The 24,426-nt window shown below is 38.7% G+C and overlaps 2 protein-coding genes across 2 annotated transcripts in view; one reads left to right on the top strand and one right to left on the bottom strand.

The window, feature by feature from the left end:
- Positions 1–10,976, top strand: part of DOK6 (docking protein 6) — a 234,342-nt gene extending 223,366 nt beyond the window's left edge. Inside the window, exon 8 of the mRNA XM_036418685.2 lies at positions 3,248–10,976. Coding sequence (XP_036274578.1) covers positions 3,248–3,387 — 140 coding nt within the window. The 3' untranslated portion in view covers positions 3,388–10,976. The remainder of the gene's footprint in view (positions 1–3,247) is intronic.
- A 6,263-nt stretch (positions 10,977–17,239) lies between these two features.
- The window catches only part of CD226 (CD226 molecule), a 47,194-nt gene continuing 40,007 nt past the window's right edge, over positions 17,240–24,426 (bottom strand). Inside the window, exons 5-7 of the mRNA XM_036418683.2 lie at positions 24,284–24,386; positions 19,822–19,879; positions 17,240–17,518 (exon numbers count right to left, since the gene is read on the bottom strand). Coding sequence (XP_036274576.1) covers positions 17,405–17,518; positions 19,822–19,879; positions 24,284–24,386 — 275 coding nt within the window. The 3' untranslated portion in view covers positions 17,240–17,404. The remainder of the gene's footprint in view (positions 17,519–19,821; positions 19,880–24,283; positions 24,387–24,426) is intronic.

The raw sequence follows: 24,426 nt of genomic DNA, 5'->3' as shown, positions 1-24,426 counted from the left end.
TGTTAGAATAATGCAAATGTTTGAAATACCTCTATACCCAATATATTTACTTCTTTGTAGAACAGAACTATATTTCTCAGTCTTGTATACACACCAGGGGAGAAGAGGGTGGAGGATGGTAGGAAATGTCATTTCAGAGAATACTTCAGACCGCCAGGTAAATGAGATGTGTTTGTTTTCCCGGATAGTCAGTGCCACCTGACTAGATAAGTACAAAGTATTTTTTTCTATTAAAACAAATACGAATAAGCCATGAAGTAGAAACCAAAGTTCACAAGGACTTTTAAGATACACTAATAGCTGTTCACAGCTTTTTAATTATAGCATCCCCCAAGTCCTTACAGTGCTTATTCATTCACCTTATCTGCTCTCCAGCGTGAGCTAAAGGGAGAGTTCAGGAAGCATATAGAATCTCCGTTAGTGTAGAAAACAGGTCTGTTCTGGCAAGTTTATCATTTAAGCCACAAAGTTGATTTCCTTTTGTTGTTTTGTTTTGTTTTGTTTTGTTTTCATCAACAGAGCCCAAGGGCATAATTGAAATGGAAGTTGAGAAAACGCTTAATTAGTTCTTTCTTTTGTTCTCATACTCATTGTTGCCCAAATCAAGCTGCATATGTTTAGCCTTCAGATGTACAGTTCTGAATGAGATGTGTTATTTTCGTAATAAGTATTAAGTGGCATCATTTGTGAATTGTCTGTAAAGAGATGGGTGAGGTAAAGAAAAATCATCATTTAATTTCCAATTAAACTAGAAACTGTTCATGGTAAGTAGCACAGATTTTGGGGCGGGGGGGGGGGGGGGGGGGAGAGAAAGAAAAAGAGAGAGAGAGGATTACAGGTCCATTCCTTGTAGAAAAAAGGGAGAAAACTGACATCTATGGGGAACCTACAGTCCCAGCTAACTTCCTAAGTGTTTTATTTAAACCTCAAAACACCTTAACAAAGATATTCTCTCCATGTAGGCAAATGAGGTACAAAAAGGAGTCATAGGGCTGGCAGGACTTGGTTTGTGTGTTTTGGTCCATGGTGGCAGTGGTGTTTGCACACCCTGTAGAGTGAAGGGCACAGTGACTTGACCTGGCCTGTGTGGGTCTATAGACAGTCCTCGGAAGCTCCGCGGGCGCCCTGCTCTGGTCCTGCAGAGCATGGGCTGTGTGCACCCTTTAGCTCCATTCATTGTTGGTTCTGGCTCTCCTTGTCTGATGACCATTCCCAAAGCAGCTCATGAGCCCTGGAAGGTCAGGTAACATACTTCCCATTACTTTGTCTCCACTGTGGCATTTTGAATTGTTTTAACAGATGTTTGGCAAATATCAGCTACATGATTGACCTTTTACACCCAAGATTCTAGGATAAAAAGCTACGTGTGCACAGGCAGAGGCTTCTAAATTTGCAACTTAAGCCTTAGCTGGTAGCCCACAAATAACAAGCATTATAGGTGAGCGCCAGCATTGCTCTCTTTCAGATAGTTCTCATTTAAAAAAACAAAACAAATAAAAATATATCAGGATAAAACCAAGGCCAGGAGCATATTCTTAATAGAATTTTCTCCAGATCTGTGCTCATAAATGCCAATATCTCCAAAGAAATAATGACTTATCATCTAACAAGTCAATGCTAAGCTAAAGTGGGCAGAGGACACAGGAGGAACTAACTGTCCGTGCCTCTCTTCTACCTGACCTGCTCGTGGAGCCTTAACATGAGAATCAGGCCAACTGTGAATCTAAAATGATTTTTACGTGGAAAGCAAGATTTTGCTCTCACAATACTTTCACATTAAGGGGTCCTACCAGTCTAATTAGCTTTTGATTACCAATTCATTTGCATTTCCTCCCTGGATCCCAAGCTCCAGACTCCGCAAGGAAAACACACCTGACCATGAAATGGCTTTAAGTGCATGACCTTGCAAAGGACAGCGCCACCTGAGAACCTGGCCAGATGTTCCATGTTTCTGTGAACAGATTGTGTTCCCCGGAGGCCTCACCGCAAGACCAGAAACAATGCAAATGGAGCTCCAGCGCTCTCCTCCTTTGGGTGGAATGCAGTCTGTGAAGGGCAGAGCACGCTGGGTCTGCCTCTCTCCTCTCCCACTAATTGCATCCATTAGTTCACTACCATTCTCAACCAGGAAGAATGGTTAATCACTGGTTAACACCAAGGACGGGAGCAGGCACCTTCTCCCTACAGGTTGAACATTCTGAGAAGTTTTTTAGTAGTCACTTCTGTGTTTTGTGTTAGCCCAGTTTCTCATTGCAGGGTGCGTCTGAACTCCCAAAGGCATAAGTAGAATTTTCGGAAAATATCGTATTTTTCGGACCATAAGACGCTACGGACCATAAGACGCACCAGTTTTTAGAGAAGGGAAATGAAGAAAAAAAGATTCTGAAACAAATAGTGTCCTAAAATATTTTATGTGCATTAAAACCCAACATCACAGTCATAAACACATGTAATCAACCCTGTAAAGTAAACAGCAGCATTTAGAACCATTTTAGAGCCGGGCAAGCACACAGAGACCACACAGAGCCGGGAAAGTAAAAAAACTTTTTTTTTAAAGTATATGTGTAGGCTATATTTGGACCATAAGACGCAGGGACTTTTTCCCCCCACTTCTGGGGGGAAAAAAGTGCGTCTTATGGTCCGAAAAATACGGTATATCTTCTGTAAGGTTTCACTTTGGGGCAGTGTTTTCAGTAGCCATCCAGACTTATCCTTTGGGTTAAGTGTATCATGAAATGGGTTCAGTTACTCACAAACCCCACTAGGATAAGCCAGGGCCTTGAACACTCACTGTGAAGCATTTTCATGATAGTTGATGGTTACTGCTCAGCCTAGGTTACTGCCTACTCAAGAAGGTTTTAAGGAAGTATGCCATTTGCTGAAAGTGATTATAAAAGAAAAGCAAGCAGCTTATAGGCTCTCCATCAAAAACAACTTCGCTTTTGGAAAAACTTGTCTGCTTTTGTTTCAAAAGCTGAAGGATAGTAGACGTTTGAGGTCCTTGGAAAATTTACCTAGATCTTTCGCATCCAGAATTGTTGGCAAGACACGCTGGAGGGAAATATTGAGCCCCACAGGTGACATTTTTAGCTCTTTGAGGAACAAAACACCAGGTTATCTCCATTTTTACCTACTTACCTAGAGCTCAATATAGAGGGTAAGAGGGCTCTGCTATGTTTGTTTTAGCAATATATCTGTGTTTTGCTTAATCTGTTTCTTAGTACAACTCTCCTTCCTTTCTCTCCAGGTCACGGGTTTGGTTCCTCAAAGATGTCGCGCGCACAGACCTTTCCCAGCTACGCCCCAGAGCAGAGCGAAGAGACTCAGCAGACCTTGTCCCGGTCCAGCAGCTATGGATTCAGCTACAGCTCCAGCCTCATCCAATGACACACAGAGAATCACTGCTGACCAGAGAGACAGTCTGTCCCGGACCTGCTTGTGGGGTCATTGCGCCCTCTGCCTCCTGGAAGACCAATTGCAGTAGAAATTGAAATGGGTTGGGTCTAGCCCCAATCCCAGTGGAAGTTTCAAAACTGGAGTTCTGCTTCCTTGATTCCGTGGCTAAGTTCTTTATTTATTGAATTTCTTGGGGGGGGGGGGGGGGGGGGGGGGTATCTGTGTTTAACAAAAATAGAATCCCAATCGTACGAACAGTCTTTAACTACAATTCTTTGGGTCTGATAGTAGCAGCAGCCTGGGCAACCATGAGCATTGCCCAACAGGGTTGTACCTGATTGGTGTCCTCATGGCTTTGTCCTCCCGTCTGATGACCAGGGCCGGTCCTTAGACATAAAGGTCACTCACCACAAGCTGTGTGGCTTGGAAGGTTTTGACAGGGACAAATCCAATATAAGCTCTACAAATGGCATCATAACTCGCCATAGAAATAAGCCCAGTGACAATTAAGGGAACAGGAAATTTAGAACACACAATCGATTAAGCAGAGCCTTGTAGCTCTACTTGTGTGTGTGTGTGTGTGTGTGTGTGTGTGTGTGTGTGTAGACAAATAGAGATATGGATTTTGCTACATCCATCTATATTTAACAAGTATTATCAAATGTGTGCTGAGGGTGATAGGTCATGCTCACTTAAATCGTAGAAAACTGTCATTTGGTGCATTCAAGTTAAAGATTGTTATGCTGAACAGCTGTTTTTAAGACAGTGCTGTAATAAAAAAATTAAAAAAAAGCCCTCTTATTAGCAAAAGTGTTCATATAGTCAAGTCTGCTCCTATGACAACTCTGAGAGTGTGAGAAGGGGAAATGCTTTGGAAGCAGAACCAGTCTAGCTGTCCTACGCCTCACGTCACCGCGCTGTCTTTCTGGTTAGCGTTGCCTTCTCGGTGACAGTGTCTCTCTCCCTTTGGGCGTGATCACCAGCCAGCTTCCATTTAATCTAAGTGAGAAAATGTTTAAGTAAGTGATTAAAATACCCTTAAAAAGAACTGGTCTATTTTGCAGTCAGGAGTCCAACAGGCACAGGATTGTAGATGTTTGACACCTCACACACTCTTCTCAGACAGCCATCAGGGATTCGCCTTTTACTGTGTGACCAGGACTTGCTGGGCTTTCCTTTCCTTTTCCTGGGTCTGGGTTGGCTGGGACTATGAGAAAATAGAGTAAATATAATTGTTTTTTTTATCCTTCACACTAATGATGAATTTTCAAGGTTTAAAAGGAATTGGTGGTTTCCATGTGGATTGAGGAAATTTGGCTAATTCAGGTCAACATAGGTAGTTTTGCCCTCAATTGTGGCATTCAGTCGAATGAAAATAAAGATGATCCTGCCTGATTATCTGATGCTACATGCTTGAGATGGTCAGCTCACAAATCCCCTAGGAGGAATAGAAATAGCAGGGAGCCCAGGCCATGTAAGATGAAGACCAGATTTTTCTTTTCTAATAGCAAAATATTTTAAACTATCAAAGTTAGTCTGTTGGAAGGATACCTGTTTTGCTGATTAGAAGTAAGGTTTGTTTTTCATCCCTATCCATAGCTTGAATGTGGATTGGCAGTTCCTTCCAGAGGATTCCTGCAGCATTAAAGGTTCTGGGTCCCTCCTTGATCAATTCGCATTTATAGCAACCACCTAGACCTTCCGCATCTCAGAAATGTGAAAACCCCATCAAGATGTTAATCATAAGACTTAATGTGGCTGTGAAAAATAATTATCCTAAGCTTTAAGGAATAAAAAGAAAATTGCTCAAATGCTCTGCACTGTGAATTTTGCTGACACATCAGAAGAGCAGGTGACTGGTTCCTGACAATGATAGAGCCTTCCCTGAAGTTCCAGCTTTCAGAGTTAGGCACCTCTAAATTCCTTCAGCACAGGGCATTTGCTTTTGAAATGCCCTTAGTGGAACTGACCAGAGCAACTCCCAGCTGAGACCATTTGAGCACAGTTCCTAGTGGGGTCCCACTCGGAGCAAGACTCACTCAGTCGAGCTGTTGCTTAGAGACCACAAGGGACTTATGGGGGAAAGCCCTCAGGGGTCCTGGTTCATGTCTCAGTTTTAGTAATGTGCCCGGAGCACAGACACCGGGTCCAGGGAGGTGGATTCTCTAATTAGATGAGACTGCTCTTGTGTCTATTGGGTGGGAGACATAATATCTGCATGAAGTTAGTAAAAAACACTATTTTCTTGTGATCATTTCCAGTGAGCATAACTGACAGGGTACCAGGAATCAGGAAAAATCTTGGGCCAGTTCATTCTGAAAATCATGTCATAAAAAGTCTGTGAGACAGAAATTTCCTCCTCATGTCTTTATCCAATCTCATTGCAATGATAATAAGGCCATAAAATATCTCCTGGGACATTTTGGGGGGATGTATTCTATCCTCTAACTATGCTTCCAATTGTAGCTAAGTCAAAACTACTAAATGAACAGATAGGAGAATTTATATTAACCTAACATACTTGACATAAGGCAGTGCGCATTGCAATAAAAATGACAAGCTGATAAATCTTCTACAAAAACCAAAGATGAAGAATTACTGAACCCGTCTTCTGGACCTTCATGAAATCAGTTCCACTGGAGCAACTGGAGTGGTCATAGGCATGTATTCAACTCACTTGAGTTTATAGGCTTTTGACTGAAGATGCTTCTACACTTTGCAAATCATTTTTTTTTTCTCCCTCCAGAAATAGTATTATATCTTTAACATACATGTGACTTTGTCATTGTGAGGGAGCGACTTGCTATGAACCAAAGATATCTTTTGGCTCCTTCCAAAAGTGACTCCTGCTGGGACTCCTCTAGAAGGAGAAGGTGAATGACGAGGGGCACAGTTTCCATATCGGGTGGGAAGAGAGTGATGATGACAGAACCCAACATAAGTCATAAAGGTTCTTCTGAGAGCAAAGAAAACCTGGTTATGTGAAGGGATTCATTTTTTTATGTCCCGTTTTTTCTTCCAATAATATTAATTGTTGTATTAATACACGTGACATTATATTTAAAATGCAAAAAAGTACAAAATAACTTTAACCCAATAGCTTCCTATTCTGATGGGGACAAAAAAACACAACTTTTTTTTTTTTATTCCTTAAGTGAATAGTAGGCTCTCAGAACTAATTTATTTATGCAGGTTGCAAATATTTATAATTCAATAGGTTCTGGCCACTGCCACAATTTGAACTTAATGAAATAAGAAATATATATTTACTTATTTATTAGGGAAGATGCAGTTTGGTAGAGCATGTGAAATAAAGTGAAATGTATTTATTAAAAGTAAATCTCACCCTTTTCATCAAGTAATGACTAGAGTAGACTTAACATCTTGTACAATTTTTCTCCATCTTCATTGGGCAATTATGTTTCAAAATTATTTATCACCTATAAAATTGTCAACCAGTTATATTTTCTGTCCAATATAAAAACAGTGAACTGATAAATAACTCTACACTGTTAGCAGTTTCTATGGATTCACGTTATTGCATGTGCTATCTTTGTAGTAAATATTAAAACACATCCTAAAAATTGATGTCTGCCCCTCATTCTTTGGCCAATATCTCAGAAAACATTGTAAAAGAGCATGAGTATCCTATTCTCTAGATTATTTGAGCCCCTTCCTAAAATGGACCATTAGCGATACAGTGAAAACAAACTAAGCCGATTATAGTCTTATGAAAATATTGTAGGCCAGTTTTGATTATTATAACACAGCCCAATAAATAGGCAATGCACATTAAATTGGGGCTGAGCCTAAAGACCTTTAACATAACATGTTATAACAAATACTATACTAATAACTGCTCAAAGTGAAAAGTATACATTTTTCTCCAATTCTATTAACATATAATGTCTGTCCATATCTTGCAATTTCAAATTACTTAACCAATAATTAACTATACTTTAAAATCCCCAAACCTTGGTCTTCTCAAGATAGATAAAAATCTGCCTACTGGACATGCATTAATAATTACAATAATAGTTGATAATGCCACACCAAGGAAGTTCTAGCCAGTGAAATTTATGGAGCGCAATTTCCAAAGGAGAGGGTTGAGAAGGAAAATGTGAACCAGTCAGGAGGGCAACAGTTTAGACAAGATCATAACGACTCCAATGAACTGTCTAGCGTCACACTCAGATTTACTTTCTTAACATTCTAACCTCAGTTCCATGTCCGAGACATGGCCTTCTTTACTAGTTTCTCTGAGTACAAAGTATGCAAGACATCAGTTGTATCAGTATTGACATTACCGCACAAAGACAACCCATGACCAACAAGTGTGCTTCCTTTAGGAGAGTGAAAATTATTAAACACCAAAGAACATGTAGCAGAATCCCTGTGGTCCAATGTCTCTTCAGTCACACGAGGATCGTTCTTGTAGAGTCAACCTCGTTTGCATTTCAATGTGAAGATACATTATCAGTGAGACAGGCTGGGGGCTGAACACATCAGAAAAGAGGCACAGCCCATGGGTGCATTTCTCTACAAATGTACCTGAAAGCTTAACCCACATTTGGTACTACAAATCCTTCCTTTCTTATTGAAGAATGTGAATCTTTGTGGATCATTTCTATAACTTATTACAACTAGACAAGGCATTAGGTAGTTTAGAGACTTTCGTGGAAGTATCCTGAGATTTGGGGCACATTTTCTAGATAGGTGGAATGCTAGCTCGCTCTGGAGAGGAGCATGTAGAATAAAAGTCCTGTTTTTATGTACCCCTCAGGAGAAAAACCAAAACCCATAGATGTAATTTATTCAAAGACAAAAAAAAATAGTCAGGGATAGGGTCACCTAGCAGGCTCATAGGAATGTTTCCTTGGCTACATCTCAACTCCCAGGGATGCGTAGTGAGAACTGAGAAATGCCACATGGCTTATAAGTGAACAGGCCCTTGTACATGTAAGTGTTTTTCCCAAATTTGTCAGATGTTTCTAACTCTTCCTGGACCCATCACCAACTATATCAATAGAGAGGCTTTCTGAGGCAATTATTAGACTTGTAGGTCATGGATGATTGGTATAAGTATTACTATTCTTATACTGTCATCCAGTTCTTTGTTGGAAATTTAGACTTACTTTTTCTAAAGTGATGGTCAAACTATAAAAAAAATTAAGTGTTTATGTTTTGCATTCCTACTAATTCATTGCATTGTGACTGTGATTATTACTTTGGGGATTTTCATTACACTGTAGCACTTTGGTTTAATTATTTATGACATTTGTCACAACTCCGTTAAAGAATTGATAATATCAGGGCTACATATTTTCATATGAGTTACAAAAGCTTCCATTTTCAATTGAAATTTGGGAAATTGTTTTTGGTTTTGTTTTGTTTTACTTTAAAATATCTTACACATCAAGCTTTTTCTTATACTCTTACATAGGCAATTATTTGAATTAATTGAACTTTAGATAAATTAGAAATAAGTTAAAATTACTAAATAATATGAAAGCCACTTTTTATGTGAGATTTTCATACACTTTTCTTAGTTTTTAACATCTTGTAAACATTTTAAAGAATGGAAAAATATACTTGTAATAGGAATATGTCAACTTCTTTCTAATAATTTCATTTAATACATTTTGATTTTGCTTTACTTTCTATGCCTGCTACCTTCGTCCATATTCCATATTCTGAACTTATTTTATTAGTTGATACAATTAACTTTCTCAGTCTGTTCTCTGTTTTGTGTGTTGTTGGTTTTTGGGTTTTTGGGGTTTTTTTTTGTGTGTGGGGGGGGGTTTTTTTGTTTGTTTGTTTGTTTTTTGTGTGTGTGTGTGTGTATTTTATTATTTTAAACTTAAGAAAAATATCAAATTAACCCACTTTGTAGACACAGAATTGTGGCCCAAATGAAGCAAGATCTCCACCCTGACCCTGCTCACCTCGGTATCTGATTTGCTGTCCTTATTCACCCAAGTGACCCACAGCCTCATAAGAGTTGCTAATTTTAAGAAATCCAAAATGTGAAGCCCCAACTTCAGGGAAAGAAGATTGAGATAATGGTTTTCTCTTGAAGAAAACCTTGTGAAAGGGTTTTTATGTTTTTTTCAACATCATTAACTGCTTGACAGAGGGGTTGAAAGACAGGGAAAGATGGAGAATGAAACAATTGCAGTATCTTGATATTTAATATAAATCAGAAGTGAACATGATGTGGGTCCATATGAAATCATTTGATTAATGGAATGCAGATTTACATGTCTAGTGCATAATTCAAGGAATAATGCCTATTCTTATTGAAAATATATATATGTCAGTGAGTGAAATGGAGAAAAAGAAGCTCCCAATTTTTGTGAATACCTGAAATGGAGAATAGAGATTCTTTCAAGTTCTAAGACACCGTGTTCTTTTAGTGATAGCCAGCAGTGTATAAATCACAGCAACACTTAAGTCTTTACCCTCACAACGAATGAGCTGAAAGCCAGTATCATCTTGGCTGCAGATGACAGAATACCTCACCCAGTACCATCTTTACACAAACCCTAACACACTCATGTACACAGACACATTTTTTTACTTTGACCTACTTTCTATGTGCCCCTACACTTATCTTTTGGGGTCCACACAGAAATATTCCATCTTGCAAAATCCTTATCCATATGAATCTTCAAAATGTATTAAATTATGTGTTGTATGTTTGCTTCCTGAAAAATTCTTTTAAATCAATTTATATATACTTTGTGAAGTCCTATACTGTATTTTATAGAAGGATAGCATTTGTCCTTCCTTAAATAGAATGTTTATGATCATTTTGATAAAAATAATTGTGGACACTACACCTTTGTCAAGAAACAAAATAACCATCACAAATTTGCTTCTTTTCCAAAATATATGATTTGATATACTTCCTTTTCAATAATAATTGATTCCAGATAATAGTTTGGGGACATCTGTACTTAAATACTAGATGAGCCACCTTTTGCGATGAAATGCAAAGGAATATTGTCCTAGAAACTAAATAAAATTTCTGGCAGGACAGAAAATATTATAATAATGAGGCAATAATTAAATTATTTTTAAATCTATCTGTGTGATTTTTCCCCTCCTTGGTAAAAATAGTACATAGTTCAAGAATTACCCTCTTCCAAATTTCTAGTTTCTATATTACAGTCTTCAGTAGATAAATTATTATTATTAATGTCTTACTCGACACCATAAGAAATCCACAAATGAGATTGCTACCCAGGAGGATCATTTATAGTTGTGCAATATTAAAATTTCCTCCATCACTTAAAAAAAAAAAAAAAGGTAAAGTGGTCCAAAGATATTGCTTTCCACTACACGTTTGCATGATTGAGATTTGAACATGAAAATTGCTGGTTTTTACCCAGGAGTTACTGTTGTTAGCACTGTAATATATGATCTTCTTACATTTTTTGTTTTCATGTGATGAACTGTAACTATGTAATTAAACATAATTCTGACAATCATATTCTTTGAACCTTTAAAATGTCACTTATTCCTTTATTTATTGGCTTGCTATTTTCAAAATAAAATAAAAGAGGCCCTTTATTAAATGGAAGATTGCTGAGAATTCATTATGTATTCCTAATGCTTTCCTAACCCTGTGGTATAATAGGACATCATTTTTACTAGGTTGACTCTGGTTTGGTGGAATCATGGAATGTTAATATGTAAAATGACATTGGCAACCAGCATTTTTATTCCCAGTCAAATGATATCCAGTTTTTTTAAGTGGCTTTTACAACAGCACACAACTGGAAAACAGTTTTTCTCCAGCACTACAAAGTAAATTATTGAAGGTGAACATTTGGTAGAAAAACATTTCACGTCAAGAGTGAGAAGCATGCAGTCTGACCACCCTAGCTACCAATGACTTCCTCATTACAGATTCCCATCCCATGGCCTTGGTCACTGGCATTTAGATCACTCAGAAAATACACTTACAGAATCCATTTCTCAAGCTTAATCTTTAAATCTTATCTGTGCTGTTCTTTCTGGTTTGCTAGATTAATTTAGAAGTAGTTTTTCTCTCTTTCTTTCAGAGAGTTATGCCTTTATAGAGAGCTTCCATAAAATGAGAGAAATCAAAGTGAGTGAGAGAGCTGGCATTAGAGATATTGAATGTCACAAGTCACAGCCCAATAGTAGTGACACTGTTATTTTTGTAATGTACAAAGAAAAACAAAACCAAATAATTCCCCAAAATGGCAAAACTTCCATCCTTCTTCCCAAACTATATTAGACAAAGTTACTAAATTTTTATATCGATACGGTGAATTATTAAAATGAAGGTTTAAATATGAACTGGATAAAATAGCTAAATATCCAGGGAAATCTGAGCTATCCTATTAATCAGGGTATTTTAGGAAATCAGGCTGCTAAAGTATATGCTCTCAAAGGCCAATCACTAAACACATACTGAGTGCTGACTACCTACTATACCGAGCAAAAAACATGCCACATCTCTGGCACTTGGTTCTTGCTGCCTTTTCATTCTTTTTGCTATGCTTCAGGGAAGAGTGTGGGCGCAGGGGCAGCTGACAGCACTTAGGTATGGGGCCTTCCCTAGGAGAGGACATGGAGCTGGCTAGACGGCTAGACATAAGGAGGTAAGAGAAGGATAGAGAAACCATCTCCCAGCTTCCAGTCCTTTCTCAAAGCTGTTTCTGAATTTCTTCCCTCCTCTTCCTCCTCCTTTTCCTCCTCCAATCTTATCTTCTCTCTCTCTCTCTCTCTCTCTCTCTCTCTCTCTCGCTCTCGCTCTCGCTCTCGCTCTCGCTCTCGCTCTCGCTTAGACCTTGCTTTTTTATCATAAAAAATTATTCTACAACATAATCTAACATGATTCCAAAATTATCTCTTGCTATTTGTATGGTATAATTTTTTAAACCTCTTTTTAAAAAATGTCCTCTTTTGACACAAACCTTCACATAAGACAAAATATGCACTTGAGTCATAGAGACCTGTTGTACATATATTATACTCCGCTGAATATTTGCAAACTTTTGTCCTAAGGTAGCCCAATTCTGCGCTGTGGAGAATGTCATTCAGATTGATGGGCACCGGTCCAGCCAAAATCGGAGTCAGAGTTGTACCTGTGCTTTTTTGCCCGCCTCTCCTTGTTTTCCTAGCTGCTTCTGCCCATCACCTGGACTTGTTTCCAAACAATTCACATTGCTCAAATCAATTAACTGCTTATTTCATAACATTGTGTCAGCCTCCAGTGCTTAAAACCAATACAGCCAACTTACATAGCCACAACCCAGATATAACAGGCTTGTGTTCGTCCGCTCCACCACTCTGGGCACTGGTTACACACCTGCAGCCTGGGACTCTGTGTTCTTTTATACCTGGATGTTTTCTAGAATTGATTCCAAGTCTTATGTTACCCTGTCTTCTTTTTTCTGGATAAAGGGAGATATCGAGATGAAAGCTCTGTGGAAAGAACCACAGCTTCTGGGCCCATGTTAAGGATCTAGAGCACATGTGTCAAACACAAGGCCCGCGGGCCAAATCTGTCCCGCCAGGCCTTGCAATGTGGCCCGCACCGTGCTGTCATCACTGCACTCTGTTGCGTTTCCATCACAATGACAGTTTATGACTGTTCAGTAAACCATTCGGTCCGCGATTTAGGCTGGATTTTAGATTTTGGCCCCTTCTCTGATTGAGTTCGACACCCCTAATCTAGAGAGTAACTTTTCTGGGAAGGTGAGTGTTGGACTATCTGTTGCACCAGAAGCTCCAGAGATCATGTAGACCAAGCATGTCAAATTCAAAGGCTAACACAGGCCAAATAAATGAGACATGTGTCCTGGGGCCTACGGGCCACAAGTTTGACATGCTTGATGTAGACCATTGGTGAGGAGTCGGACATAAGTTTATGGTAAATACAAAAATAGCTGAAAAGAAAATTAATCATGCTGGGTGGGGAACCAAGTTCTGTAGGAGAGAAGGTGGTTATTTTTACCATGTGATTCAACTGAGTAGAGTGTTGACAAAGTCATAAAAATAAAAAATAAAAACATCAAATACTATGGAAACAATCAAACTTTAAGACAAATATTTTTGAATGATGGTCATTTGAGAAAGGTATTCATTCACATATCATGAGCTTATGAGAATAAGACATCAAAAAATCAATAAAGAATGCCCTAAAATTGGGGGGGGGGGGGGGGGGGGGAATCTGGTAACATTAAAAAAAATAGTAATATAAGCATACTATTCAGAGAAGTAGAGAAATAAAACAATCAGAAGAAGTGAAATGTGTTGTTTTGAGGGAGGAAAATAGGAAAGACACGGAACAATTTTTTGTAGGAAATCCCACACAGCATACTGACTCTGAACTGCACCCACTTATAAAATGCACTGACTGCTGCATCAAGAAGTTACTGGTTTGCATTGCTCTGCATTTAACGCTTCCTGTTAATGATATTCTGTAGAAATCCTTGCCTAATATTCGTTGGTGACAAATGAAACTAATGATCATGGGGCACTGCATTTCATTCATTCAAACAACATAAGGCAGTGTAGTATGTTGAGGTAAGCATTTGCATGCAAAATCCCAAAGCCTGAAATTACCCATAAATCTGGAAAAATGTCCTAAAAAAAGGGTAACTATATAACATCATTCAAACATGGAAAATAGGCAATAAGTAGAAAATATTGCAGATATTTATCACCCATACTCTTGATTTAGATATTTTCTTACACCTTACAACAGAGTTAGTACTTTAAACTGAGAAAAACATAATATGTAAACCAACCTTGAACACTTATAAAATTTCCTGAGCAAGCTCTGCAGTTATTCTAGAAGTTCCAGGTCTGCCTGTGACTATCTACCACTAGCAATAGAAAAGTAGGGTTATTTTTTAACTTTTTTTTTATTTTTTAGACAAATGTATGAAAGCCTAGAGACTTGGCTTAGGATAATTCCAATGAACAAACCAATGAAAAAATATACTAACTTATGAATGTAAAGGTCAACACTTTCTAGACACTACTTCTAACTACTTCTAATAATGGCCAAACTAATGATGATCCTATCCAATGAAAGAGTAATATGCAAATTGGCCATCACTCTAACATACAAGATGGCTGCCCCCATGTGGACACAAGATGGCCACCACAAGATGCTGGCAGGCGAGGGCAGTTTGGGGGTACCAGGCCAGCAGTTGCGGGGAGCCAGACGAGCAGAGAGAGCAGTTAGGGGCAACTAGGCCAGCAGGGGAGGTCAGTTAGTGGTGACTGGGCCAGCAGGAGAGGGCAGTTGGGAAGGACTAGGCCTGCAGGGGAGAGCAGTTAGGGACAATTAGGCTGGCAGGGAAAGGTAATTAGGGGTGACCAGGCTGGCAGGGTAGGGCAGTTAGGGGTGACCAGGTCAGCATGGGAGGGCAGTTAGGGGCAATTGGGCCAGCAGGGGAGCAGTTAGGCATTGATCAGGCTGGCAGGCAGAAGCATTTAGGGGAAATCAGGCAGGCAGGCAGGCAAGTGGTTGGGAGCCAGTAGTCCTGGATTGTGAGAGGGATGTCTGACTGCCCATTTAAGTCCGATCCCATGGGCAATTGGACATCTCTTGAGGGGTCCAAGATTGGAGAGGGTGCAGGCTGGATTGAGGGACACACACCCCACATGCACGAATTTTGTGCACTGGGCCTTTAGTAATAAAATAATGGTGTTACATGTTTATATCATTTTATATTTTTCAAAGATATTTTCTTATCACTTTAGTGGAAAGAAGCTAAACTTCATGTTCATAATTTCACATCTTCACCTATACTTTATAAGCATCTTAATTCTATAATCTTTAAGTAAGCAGTACAAGAATAGAGCACATTGTGCCCAGCCAGTGTGGCTCAATAGTTGAGGGTCGATCTATGAGCCAGCAAGTCAGGATTTGATTCCAAGTCAGGGCACATGCCCAGGATTGCAGGCTCCATCCCCAGTGTGGGTGTAAAGGAGGTAGTCAATCAATGATTCTCTCTCATCATTGTTGTTTCTAACTCTCTTTCCCTTTCCTTTTCTCTCTGAAACCAATAAAAATATATTTTAAAAAAATAAGAATATAGCACATTGTGATAAATCAGGAGACATATGGTGATTACAGAGCTTCCTAATTACAATGTGGACTCTACCCATTTGAAATATTACTGCAATGCAGCTCTAGGTTTTTCTTTAATACAGTGCTAGATAAACCAACATAATAACTTAACTTGCTAAAATTATTTTTAGTTTACTCTATCTTGTAAGTTGACATGTTTTAAACATATATGTTTTTTACTAATAAACTGAATTACTTAAAATATTCTATAACTCTAATAGTAATTAACTAAAAATGAGAGCCCCATCTACCTGTCTCCCACCCATAAACATGATGACAAGTTAAGGACATTTCTATGCCATTTGCTCAGCAAGCATAGAGGCCTTTCAATGATGTTTCATGGTCACTCTGATGACAATATAATCAACACTGAATCATGGTAGGTTAATTAGATGCATCCTTTCCCTGACAAAACTATGCATTCTATAACGACATTTAATAAACCTCTCATCAAACAGCAATTTCCTTTAATTGGTTACTTTAATGTAAATATTAAAATAGTGGCATTCAAAGAAAATAGATTTTTATTTAATGTATTATATATCAACATAAATTATATATGTAAAGAAGAATCTTAGGAAGCATCTTGCTTCCTAAGTAGCACCTTGCAAAAAAGATTTAAAATATAATTTAATTCAATTCTGACCTTTTATTTGGTGTATTTGTTTTTATCTCTTTCCTTAATAACAACAAGAATAGCAGGTACAACAAATTGTGTGTGTGTGTGTGTGTGTGTTTGTACACTCACACAATATATATGTACATATGTGTGTGTGTGTGTATTTGTAACATATGGCAGTATTTTAAAATTCTAGCAAACTATGTATAACATGAAAGAAAATACAATGAAAGTGCTTTGTTAAGATGTTCGAGGGAAGTGGGGGGAATGAACGGAATTTCACCAGATAACAGCTGAGAGTGGAATAGGAATAGTATGGAGGTCAGAGAAATGTCCGCAGGACTGAGGAGAGTTCAAAATTCCTGAAAAAAAAATCCTGAACTCTATCATATAAATAAACTCTCTACCAGACAAAAACAAAGATTATGAATTTTCCAAGAGTTGTGGACAGCCATCTTGGAAGCACAAGAGGAAAGCTTAAATGAGTTAAGCCAACACCAGTGAAGTGGATCCAATACCATGGAAGGGGATCCAGAAGCTGGTGTGTGCCCACAGCTGATTTCAGACATGACATTTTAAGTCTTAATCAATAACCTTTGCCTGAAGCTTGATCTCCCTGGATAGGCTCCATTACATGAGTCAGTAAGTTGTCTTTCATGTCTAAACTAATTAGAGTCGGGTTGACTGAAACATTTCTGTTAAGAATGTTCTCTAGGTGATGTAGATCACCAACACCAGGGAGAATAGAGCAGGTGAATCCAGTGGTTTCATGTCCAGGCCAGCAGCAGTTGGGGCACCAGCCTTGCGCTGTAGCTTAGAGGCAAGGCAGACAGACACTTCTGTGCCCTGAGCACAGTCCTGGGAGGAGGAAGCAGAAGAGGCTCTGATGGCTTCCAGGCCATTACAGCTGCCCCTGCAGGTAAGAGGTGATGAGACCCATAGATAGGAGATTGTCTTTAACAATTTGTCATATTCTGTTTTGTTAATACACCCCAAATTGTGCATGTATCTTATATCTGTTTTTAGAAATTGGTACATGGGCTTCTGTTGCTTATTAGGTGAGGATTTTATATGTAAATGTAGCACTGAGAATACTTTTCCCATTGTTTTGTTGGGGAATTAAATAGGGTGATGTTTGGATTGAAGAAAGTAAAATATATTCAGTCAACTGGCATCCACAGTAGACACTGAATAGTGGGAAGAAACTGTATAATGATCTATAGATTTAACAGTCATCATAAATTTGTGCAGATCAAGGAAAATGCTTAGGCTCTAGTCTTTGGTCTCCGAGAGAAGGTTGGGTAGTTGACATAAATGTCCTCTCCTGCACCATCTGATGGTTGGCTGACAGAGAAGGAACTTCTGTTGTTGTTGGATGCCTAGAAAGACAGGCAGAGAGGGTGTCAATAATTCACTGTATTTCAGCAGCTAACAAAGACAACGAAAACAAATATCTTCTCCATTCAACTACAATAGAGGTCAACTTTCTATTACAATTATCAGTAATTTCATAAAACATCCTCTTTATTATATTGAACTTCTGTGAGAATTCATATTCTTGACTTGCAGGGACCTGAGTAAGATTCAATAGAGGCCTAGTCTACATCATTCCTTGCTACACTGCATTTATGAAACTCCTCTTTAGATGCAAAACTCCCTTTCCCAATGTCAAGGGTTTTGATGAGAACAATTCTAATTTTTATATGGCAAGTCTAGTATAGTATTTTCCCATTGTGGGACCCATTAATTAATTTCTGTTGAATGAATGTCATCAGAGGCCATACTTTTTTTAAAATTTATCTTTATTATTGAAAGTATTACAGATGTCCCCTTATTCTCCTTATTGATCTCCTTCCTCCCCCCATTCCTACCCCCACCCAGGCCTTTAGCACACTGTTGTCTGTATCTATGGGTTATGCATATATGCATTTGGGTTCTTTGGTTAATCTCTTACCAAGCCTCCCTACCCCTTTCCCTCTGAGATTCATCAGTCTATTCTATGCTTCCATGTTTTAAAGGATAATACATGGTGTCCTGGCTTAGAAATAAACAACTGAACACAATAAATTAATGAAATAAACTGATATTAACTTTCAAAATAATGTTACGTTATCATTTGAGTGGCTTTGGTGTTTTCAAGGAGAAAGCATGTTCAAGTGTCATTGTTACTTATATAGCCTGTTGATTAAAAAAAAAAAAAAAAAAAAAAAAAAAGGTCAAGTAAGTCTAACTTCATCTTAATATCAGCTTAAAATCTAACTTTATATTCACCATTCAAAATACTATTATTCTATAAAAGCCTTAAAAAGTTGAATACATAATGTAAGAAGTTGCAAAGCTCCTTCCTGCCTCGGAAGTTAACAGCAACAATTGTGGCTTTGTTTTGGCTTGAGTGGGCAATAGCTAAGGACAAAGAACAAATCCAAAAATTGTATAAAACAGACCACTGATTAGCTAGTGCAGGAGTGGCAGGTAAAACAAGACAAGACTTCTTGAGTCTTTGTGGTTGGTGCCAAAAAAGTAAGCCAGAAATTATTCAGAAAAAAAAAAAAGAGTATTTTTTGCAAATAGTCACTACTTAATTGAAGAAAAATTTAAACTGATAGATTATTGAGAAGTCTTAAGCACACATATTGAATTGTCAGAAACATTTTAGTACTTGGCCTTTTGACTGGATAGAATTTAATGATAAGTAATTAAGTCGAAGAGAAATGGATGTAATTAAACTTTGGGAAATGTTTTATTGTAAAATTTCCTAGACAGAATAATATGTGTTAAAGAGAATATTTGATCCATTGTGGAGACATGAGCATCCCTCTTATCTGCAAACACAGATGGAATTTTCTACTCTTTCCAGTAAACAAAAGTGGCCACATGCAAATGAGGAGGAAATGGTTACACTTCATCAGACACCTGCAGCCCCTTGGAAGGCTCTTTAGCTTTATAATCTGAACATCCATTAATTAATCAATTAAGCAAAAGGTCAGGCCATTTATGTAGGTTAATTTAATCCTCACAATAACTTTATGGCATAAAAACATAATTGTACTGGGTTAGATAGTGCCCCCCCCCCCCATTTTATGTTCTTCCAAGACCTTCATGATGTGACCTTATGTGAAAATAGGTTTGTTATAGAAACACAGACACAGGGAAGAATGCCATGTGAAGACAGAGGCAGAGTCTGGAGTGATGGGGCCACAACCCACAGAATGCCAAGGAGTGCTAGAAGCCAGCGGAAACTAGGAGAGAAGCATGGAACAGATTCTCACCCCAAGGAGGAACTGATCCTACTGGGACCTTGATTTTGGACTTCAACCTTAGAAGTGCGAGAGAATGGGTTTCTGTTGTTCTAAATCACCCACTTTGTGGGAATTTGATTGTGGGAGCCCTTGGAAACCAATACAGATTTTGGAAATATGCAGTGCTGATTATTATGTTGGTGTGATTGCTCTTTTATCAATATTAATGTAAAATTGTTTTTGAAGGGTATTAAAAATAGGAGAATAGTTCCAAAAATAACTATTTCATCAAATAACTGACACTTAAATTACAGGCAATGCGTGGCCAGTTTGTTGAAATAAGAATAAAGAAGAAGATTGCTAATTGCCAAATGAACTGAGTTTACAAAACTTTTATGATGCTCAAGAAAAGAGGCGGGAATGACAACTGTGAGAAAACTTACCTTATTCTGTGTGGCCTGGGATTCTTTATCTTGGATATTTTTCTGTCTGCATCTCTTCCTGGAAATACATATTCAATAGAGGTATTAAGAATTACACTCCAAACTAATGTTATTTCAAATCCTCTATCGCCTGTGCCCTAACTTACATGCCCTTACTAAATATGTTGAAGTAGCTACCCATAGTTACTTTATATATACTTACTCAAATGTTTTTTTTCATTTTCCCATCTTCTCCAATGTGTTTCCAGATGGTAGAAGCAACTAAATGAATATCCAGCCGGTGGGCACTAGTCATTAATCCCAGTGAGTTTAGTAAAGAGTGGTTCATAGTGGGTTATTATATAAATAGCTTATGGCCTTTCCCAAATTATTTCAGATTTGATTTCCCACAATTAAAACTTCCTTTTAATTGCTAATGGAATAACTTCTTGAATGTCAATGATAATAGAATTAAGCTTTATAAAATCTTGTTTTCTAAACCACCTGTATAGGTTACGTTTTTTTTAAATTTTGTTTTTATAAAAACCTCTCTTATTTACCAGGTTGGGGAACTGAGGCAAAGAGAAGACTAACTTGCCCCAGATCACATGGTTGGTTATTGGTAGCATCAGATTAGAGCCCTCCCTCCTAACTAAGATGTTCTTCTGCTCTAGGGCCATGGGTTGCAGTCGCTGGGGCAGTCCGGAGCTATGCTTTCAAATAAATTCTCCAGGTTCCAATTAAACCTATAAAAACCTAAGTTCAAGAGAAATCTTTGAAAAGAAAATTCAGGAAAGGAAGAAGAAACTACTGTAATTGAACACATTAGCTCAGATAACTACATGTAAGTGTGAAGAATGGTTTCACGGGGAGATGAGAACCATTTTCATCTCCCTAAAGAAGATTTTTATTGAACAACAAAGAAGATTGGCTGGGGGTGAGGGGAGGGAATGTAGAGTTGTTTTTTGTTGTTGTTTTTTTTAAAGATGAGTTTAGCATTCCTTCATGGAATTTGTGAAAAACTGGCAAGATAGTTTCTCTCCCAGGAAAGGTGTTCAGATGGAGGATGTTTATCCTGATGGTGTCTTCTAGTCGCTATGAAATCTTCCACCATCTTAACCTAATCACAAAGGTACCTATTCTACATGCTTTTACTTATTTGCTTATGTATTACTGAAACAATTTATTTACTTATTTTGCATGTAAGTGTACTACATGCAAACATGTTTCTAAGTGCTTTGTGTAAATCATTTGCTGCTTAAAAAAATCTATGCTGTATGTGTTACTATCTGCTTTTTGCAAATGAGGAAACTGAGACATGACCTATGATTTTTGCTCTTTTGTTACATGATGGTTTACGAGTCTTGTATATCATAATATAGAGTTAAGTGTTCCAAATAGGGCCAAATACACATACATTTTTTATGTAAAACTAGACTATACAATGTGATGAAGAGAAGACAGCATGAAGTTTAGAGTCAGATGATCTGTGTTGGCTTGTGCTTTGCAATTTACTGGTTATTTGCATCTCTAAAGTTCAGTCCTCTCATCTGCAAAATAAAGACAGTAAATACATTGTACTGTATTCTAGGTTGGCCAGCCATTCTGGTTTGTGGATTCTAAAGTTTTCCAGAGGTGAGAGATTTTAGTGCTAAAACCTGGAGAATCCCAGGCAGACCAGACACTCTACTTGTAGTGAACATCAACGTTGACAATAAATGTGAAAATAAGTGTCTATTTTTGCTCATGAAATATTAAAATTCTTCTTACGAATACTGGAGTCCACATGTAGATTGTCATGCTTACTGGGGCTAGGCACTTCTGCCAGCCATGATCACTTGACAGTGTTACTATTCTGATCTAACTGGATGCAGAGAAAGTGCTTGGAGAGCCTCTGGACTCCTGTCCCTAGGGGCTAGGTGTGCAGGGAGAACCCAGTTTCTTCTAGGCACACTGTGATTTACTTTGCCTTCTATCCAAGTCAATAGGTTTGAAGCCACAAGAGTGTTTTTAAAGAGTCACAAGGACAGAGTTCAGAAGGTTACTGTTTGGCCCTGGCATCATTTTTCCAAACATGTCCACAGTGACAACACATGCTGATATAGTGATAAGGTGGAAAACAAGTGCTTTTCCCTTTGTGTTCGCCCGATGATGAACCCAGCCCAGGAATCTTTGTATCACTTTGAACCAAGGGGGACAATATAGTCTACGGTTCCATTTAGCTATTCCTGTAAAAGTGATGCATTTTCATGAAACTCAGTCCTTCATGACCAGCATCTGGGGCCCTCCAGAGACCTGCTGTCACTCATTCTGTCTGGGCCCCCGAGTGTTCCTGCGACCACAGTTCTCCTCGGTGCATTTTTTATCCACCAAGGTGGAGCCTAGAATCCTCAATGTCACTAACATCCCATCCTGCGCTCCTTACCCCAACTGGCTGTTTTCTGATCAGAAAAAGCTTTGAGGGCATCCGAGTGACAGAGAGAAAGGAAAAACGACAGTACTGTGTTTCAATTTAATTAGACAAATGCTTATTGACCATCCATTATTTGGAAAGATTAGCACCAACTGCTATCAAACTAAAAAATGAATAAAACATGCTGTCATCATGAATCGAAGGAAAGACAAGTGTGAATGTGATTAAATTAGTGAGCAGGCTGCGAGGTATAGCAGATGAGAAGCACGTGGGATTCTGGAGAGTGAGACCACGTCTCTGGGCAGGAAGGGAAAGGCAGGACAGAACTCCAAAGGGGACAGGTGTCCCACAGGATTAAGGCTAAATATTGAGGGAATAGCACTTGGTGCTTTGACAATGGAAAGAGAGCCAAGTGTGCTCGCAGAAAAGTTGCAGTTTTAACAAAATTTTTCAATACTGGGGGAGTAAGAAAAGGAGAAAATATGAATGGAAATTAGGCTGGAGTCAGAACGACAGGGCTCATTGAGTTTCGCCTTTATTCTAGTGACAGGGGAATGGTAACAGGAGGTTTTAAACAGGATGTTGACATGGCCATCCTTAGCTTTCAGGAAAGGAACCAGGAAAACCCAGGAGCATTAAAAAGAGAGGAAACCTTGTGAGTAGATTGCAGAGTGTGAATAAAATCAGGGGAATAGTGATAAGAGCTTCCAAAGAGGGGGGGGGGGGGGGGGGGGAGGGGAGAGAAATGGAGATGAGACAGAGAAATCCTCTGGAAATCCAATCAATAAGCCATGCATGTGTGTGTAATATTGCCATGCATCTTGTGGCAATATTCGGAGGAGAGAAGAATGGGAATGGATGGATTCATCTACCCAATGAACATATATAAAGTGTCTGTCTATGCTGTGCTAGACATGCCAAATATAGACACCCAATGCTTGGTCTCCTCCTCCCTTAGGAACGTAACCTTAGTTGGAACACAGTATATCCACCCCTATGTGATCACAGCTAAGACTGCAACAGACACTCAGACATGGGAGTGGATGAACACGGAGAGCTAGGAAAGGAAGAAAGGTCCACCAAGAATATCCTAGAAACTTTCAAGTGTGCCATGGACATGAAAGGTAGGACATTAAAAGGCCGGTGGCCACCTGCTCTCTCTAAGATCGCCTCTCCCAACCTCTTTCTTCCTTGATAATTTTTAATAAGAACAACTAAATTTTTGTTTCAGAGAATAGACAGGCATTTAAATAATGTTGTTTGCTTATTAGAATATGTGCTTCATCACATCTCATTCACCACTGCCAAAAGAAATAGCTGATGAGCCGAAACCGGTTTGGCTCAGTGGTAGAGCGTCGGTCTGTGGACTGAAAGGTCCCAGGTTTGATTCCAGTCAGGGGCATGTACATTGGTTGCGGGCACATCCCTGGTAGTGGGTGTGCAAGAGGCAGCTGGTCAATGTTTCTCTCTCATCGATGTTTCTGGCTCTCTATCTCTCTCCCTTCCTCTCTGTAAAAAATCAATTAAAATATATTTTTAAAAAGAGAAAGAAATAGCTGATGAATAAGTAAAGGCTTTATTACTGTTTGATCCAGTCCTTTCACTTTCCACTTCTCAAAATCTCTCTCTTTCTCCCTCTCTCTCTCTCTCTCTCTCTCTCTCTCTCTCTCTCTCTCTCTCTCTCTCTCTCTCTCTCTCTCTCTCTCTCTTTCTCTCTCATACACACACATACACACCTTCACTCAACAGCTTTTTTTCCTAAAGGAGAAGGAAGATCAATGGAGTAGGAGACAGAGAGGAGGCATCGGGCATATGAAAGCTTTGTTAATATGGGGCAGATGGCCAGCTCCTACTAATTTTTAAGTGAATGACTCCCCTTTCCCTCCTCTATTACCACAGTCATTTCCTCTTCTTTGTGTATGAAAAGCATTCAGAAAAACATACGCAAGTGCTAAGACAGCTTGGCCAATGCTGAGTGATTAATTGTAAGATCCTCAAACATCGGAATCGCCCAGGGTAAACAAGAATCGCTCAGGGTAAACAAGATTCAGAAGGAGGCGCAATGCTCACCTGATATACAGAAGGACAATGACAATGGGAATTAGGAGAACAAACACCAACAATAAAGCTGTCCCTACAATTATCCAGAAGACACGTTGGTTGTCGTTTTTACCTAGGGGAAAAAAAATTATAATAGGAATTAGGAATTCAGC

The sequence above is a fragment of the Pipistrellus kuhlii genome, unplaced genomic scaffold, assembly GCF_014108245.1.
Source record: "Pipistrellus kuhlii isolate mPipKuh1 unplaced genomic scaffold, mPipKuh1.p scaffold_m20_p_6, whole genome shotgun sequence".
NCBI lineage: Eukaryota > Metazoa > Chordata > Mammalia > Chiroptera > Vespertilionidae > Pipistrellus > Pipistrellus kuhlii.
Note: the sequence above shows the minus strand (reverse complement) of the source record. Positions and strands in the feature narration are given on the sequence as shown.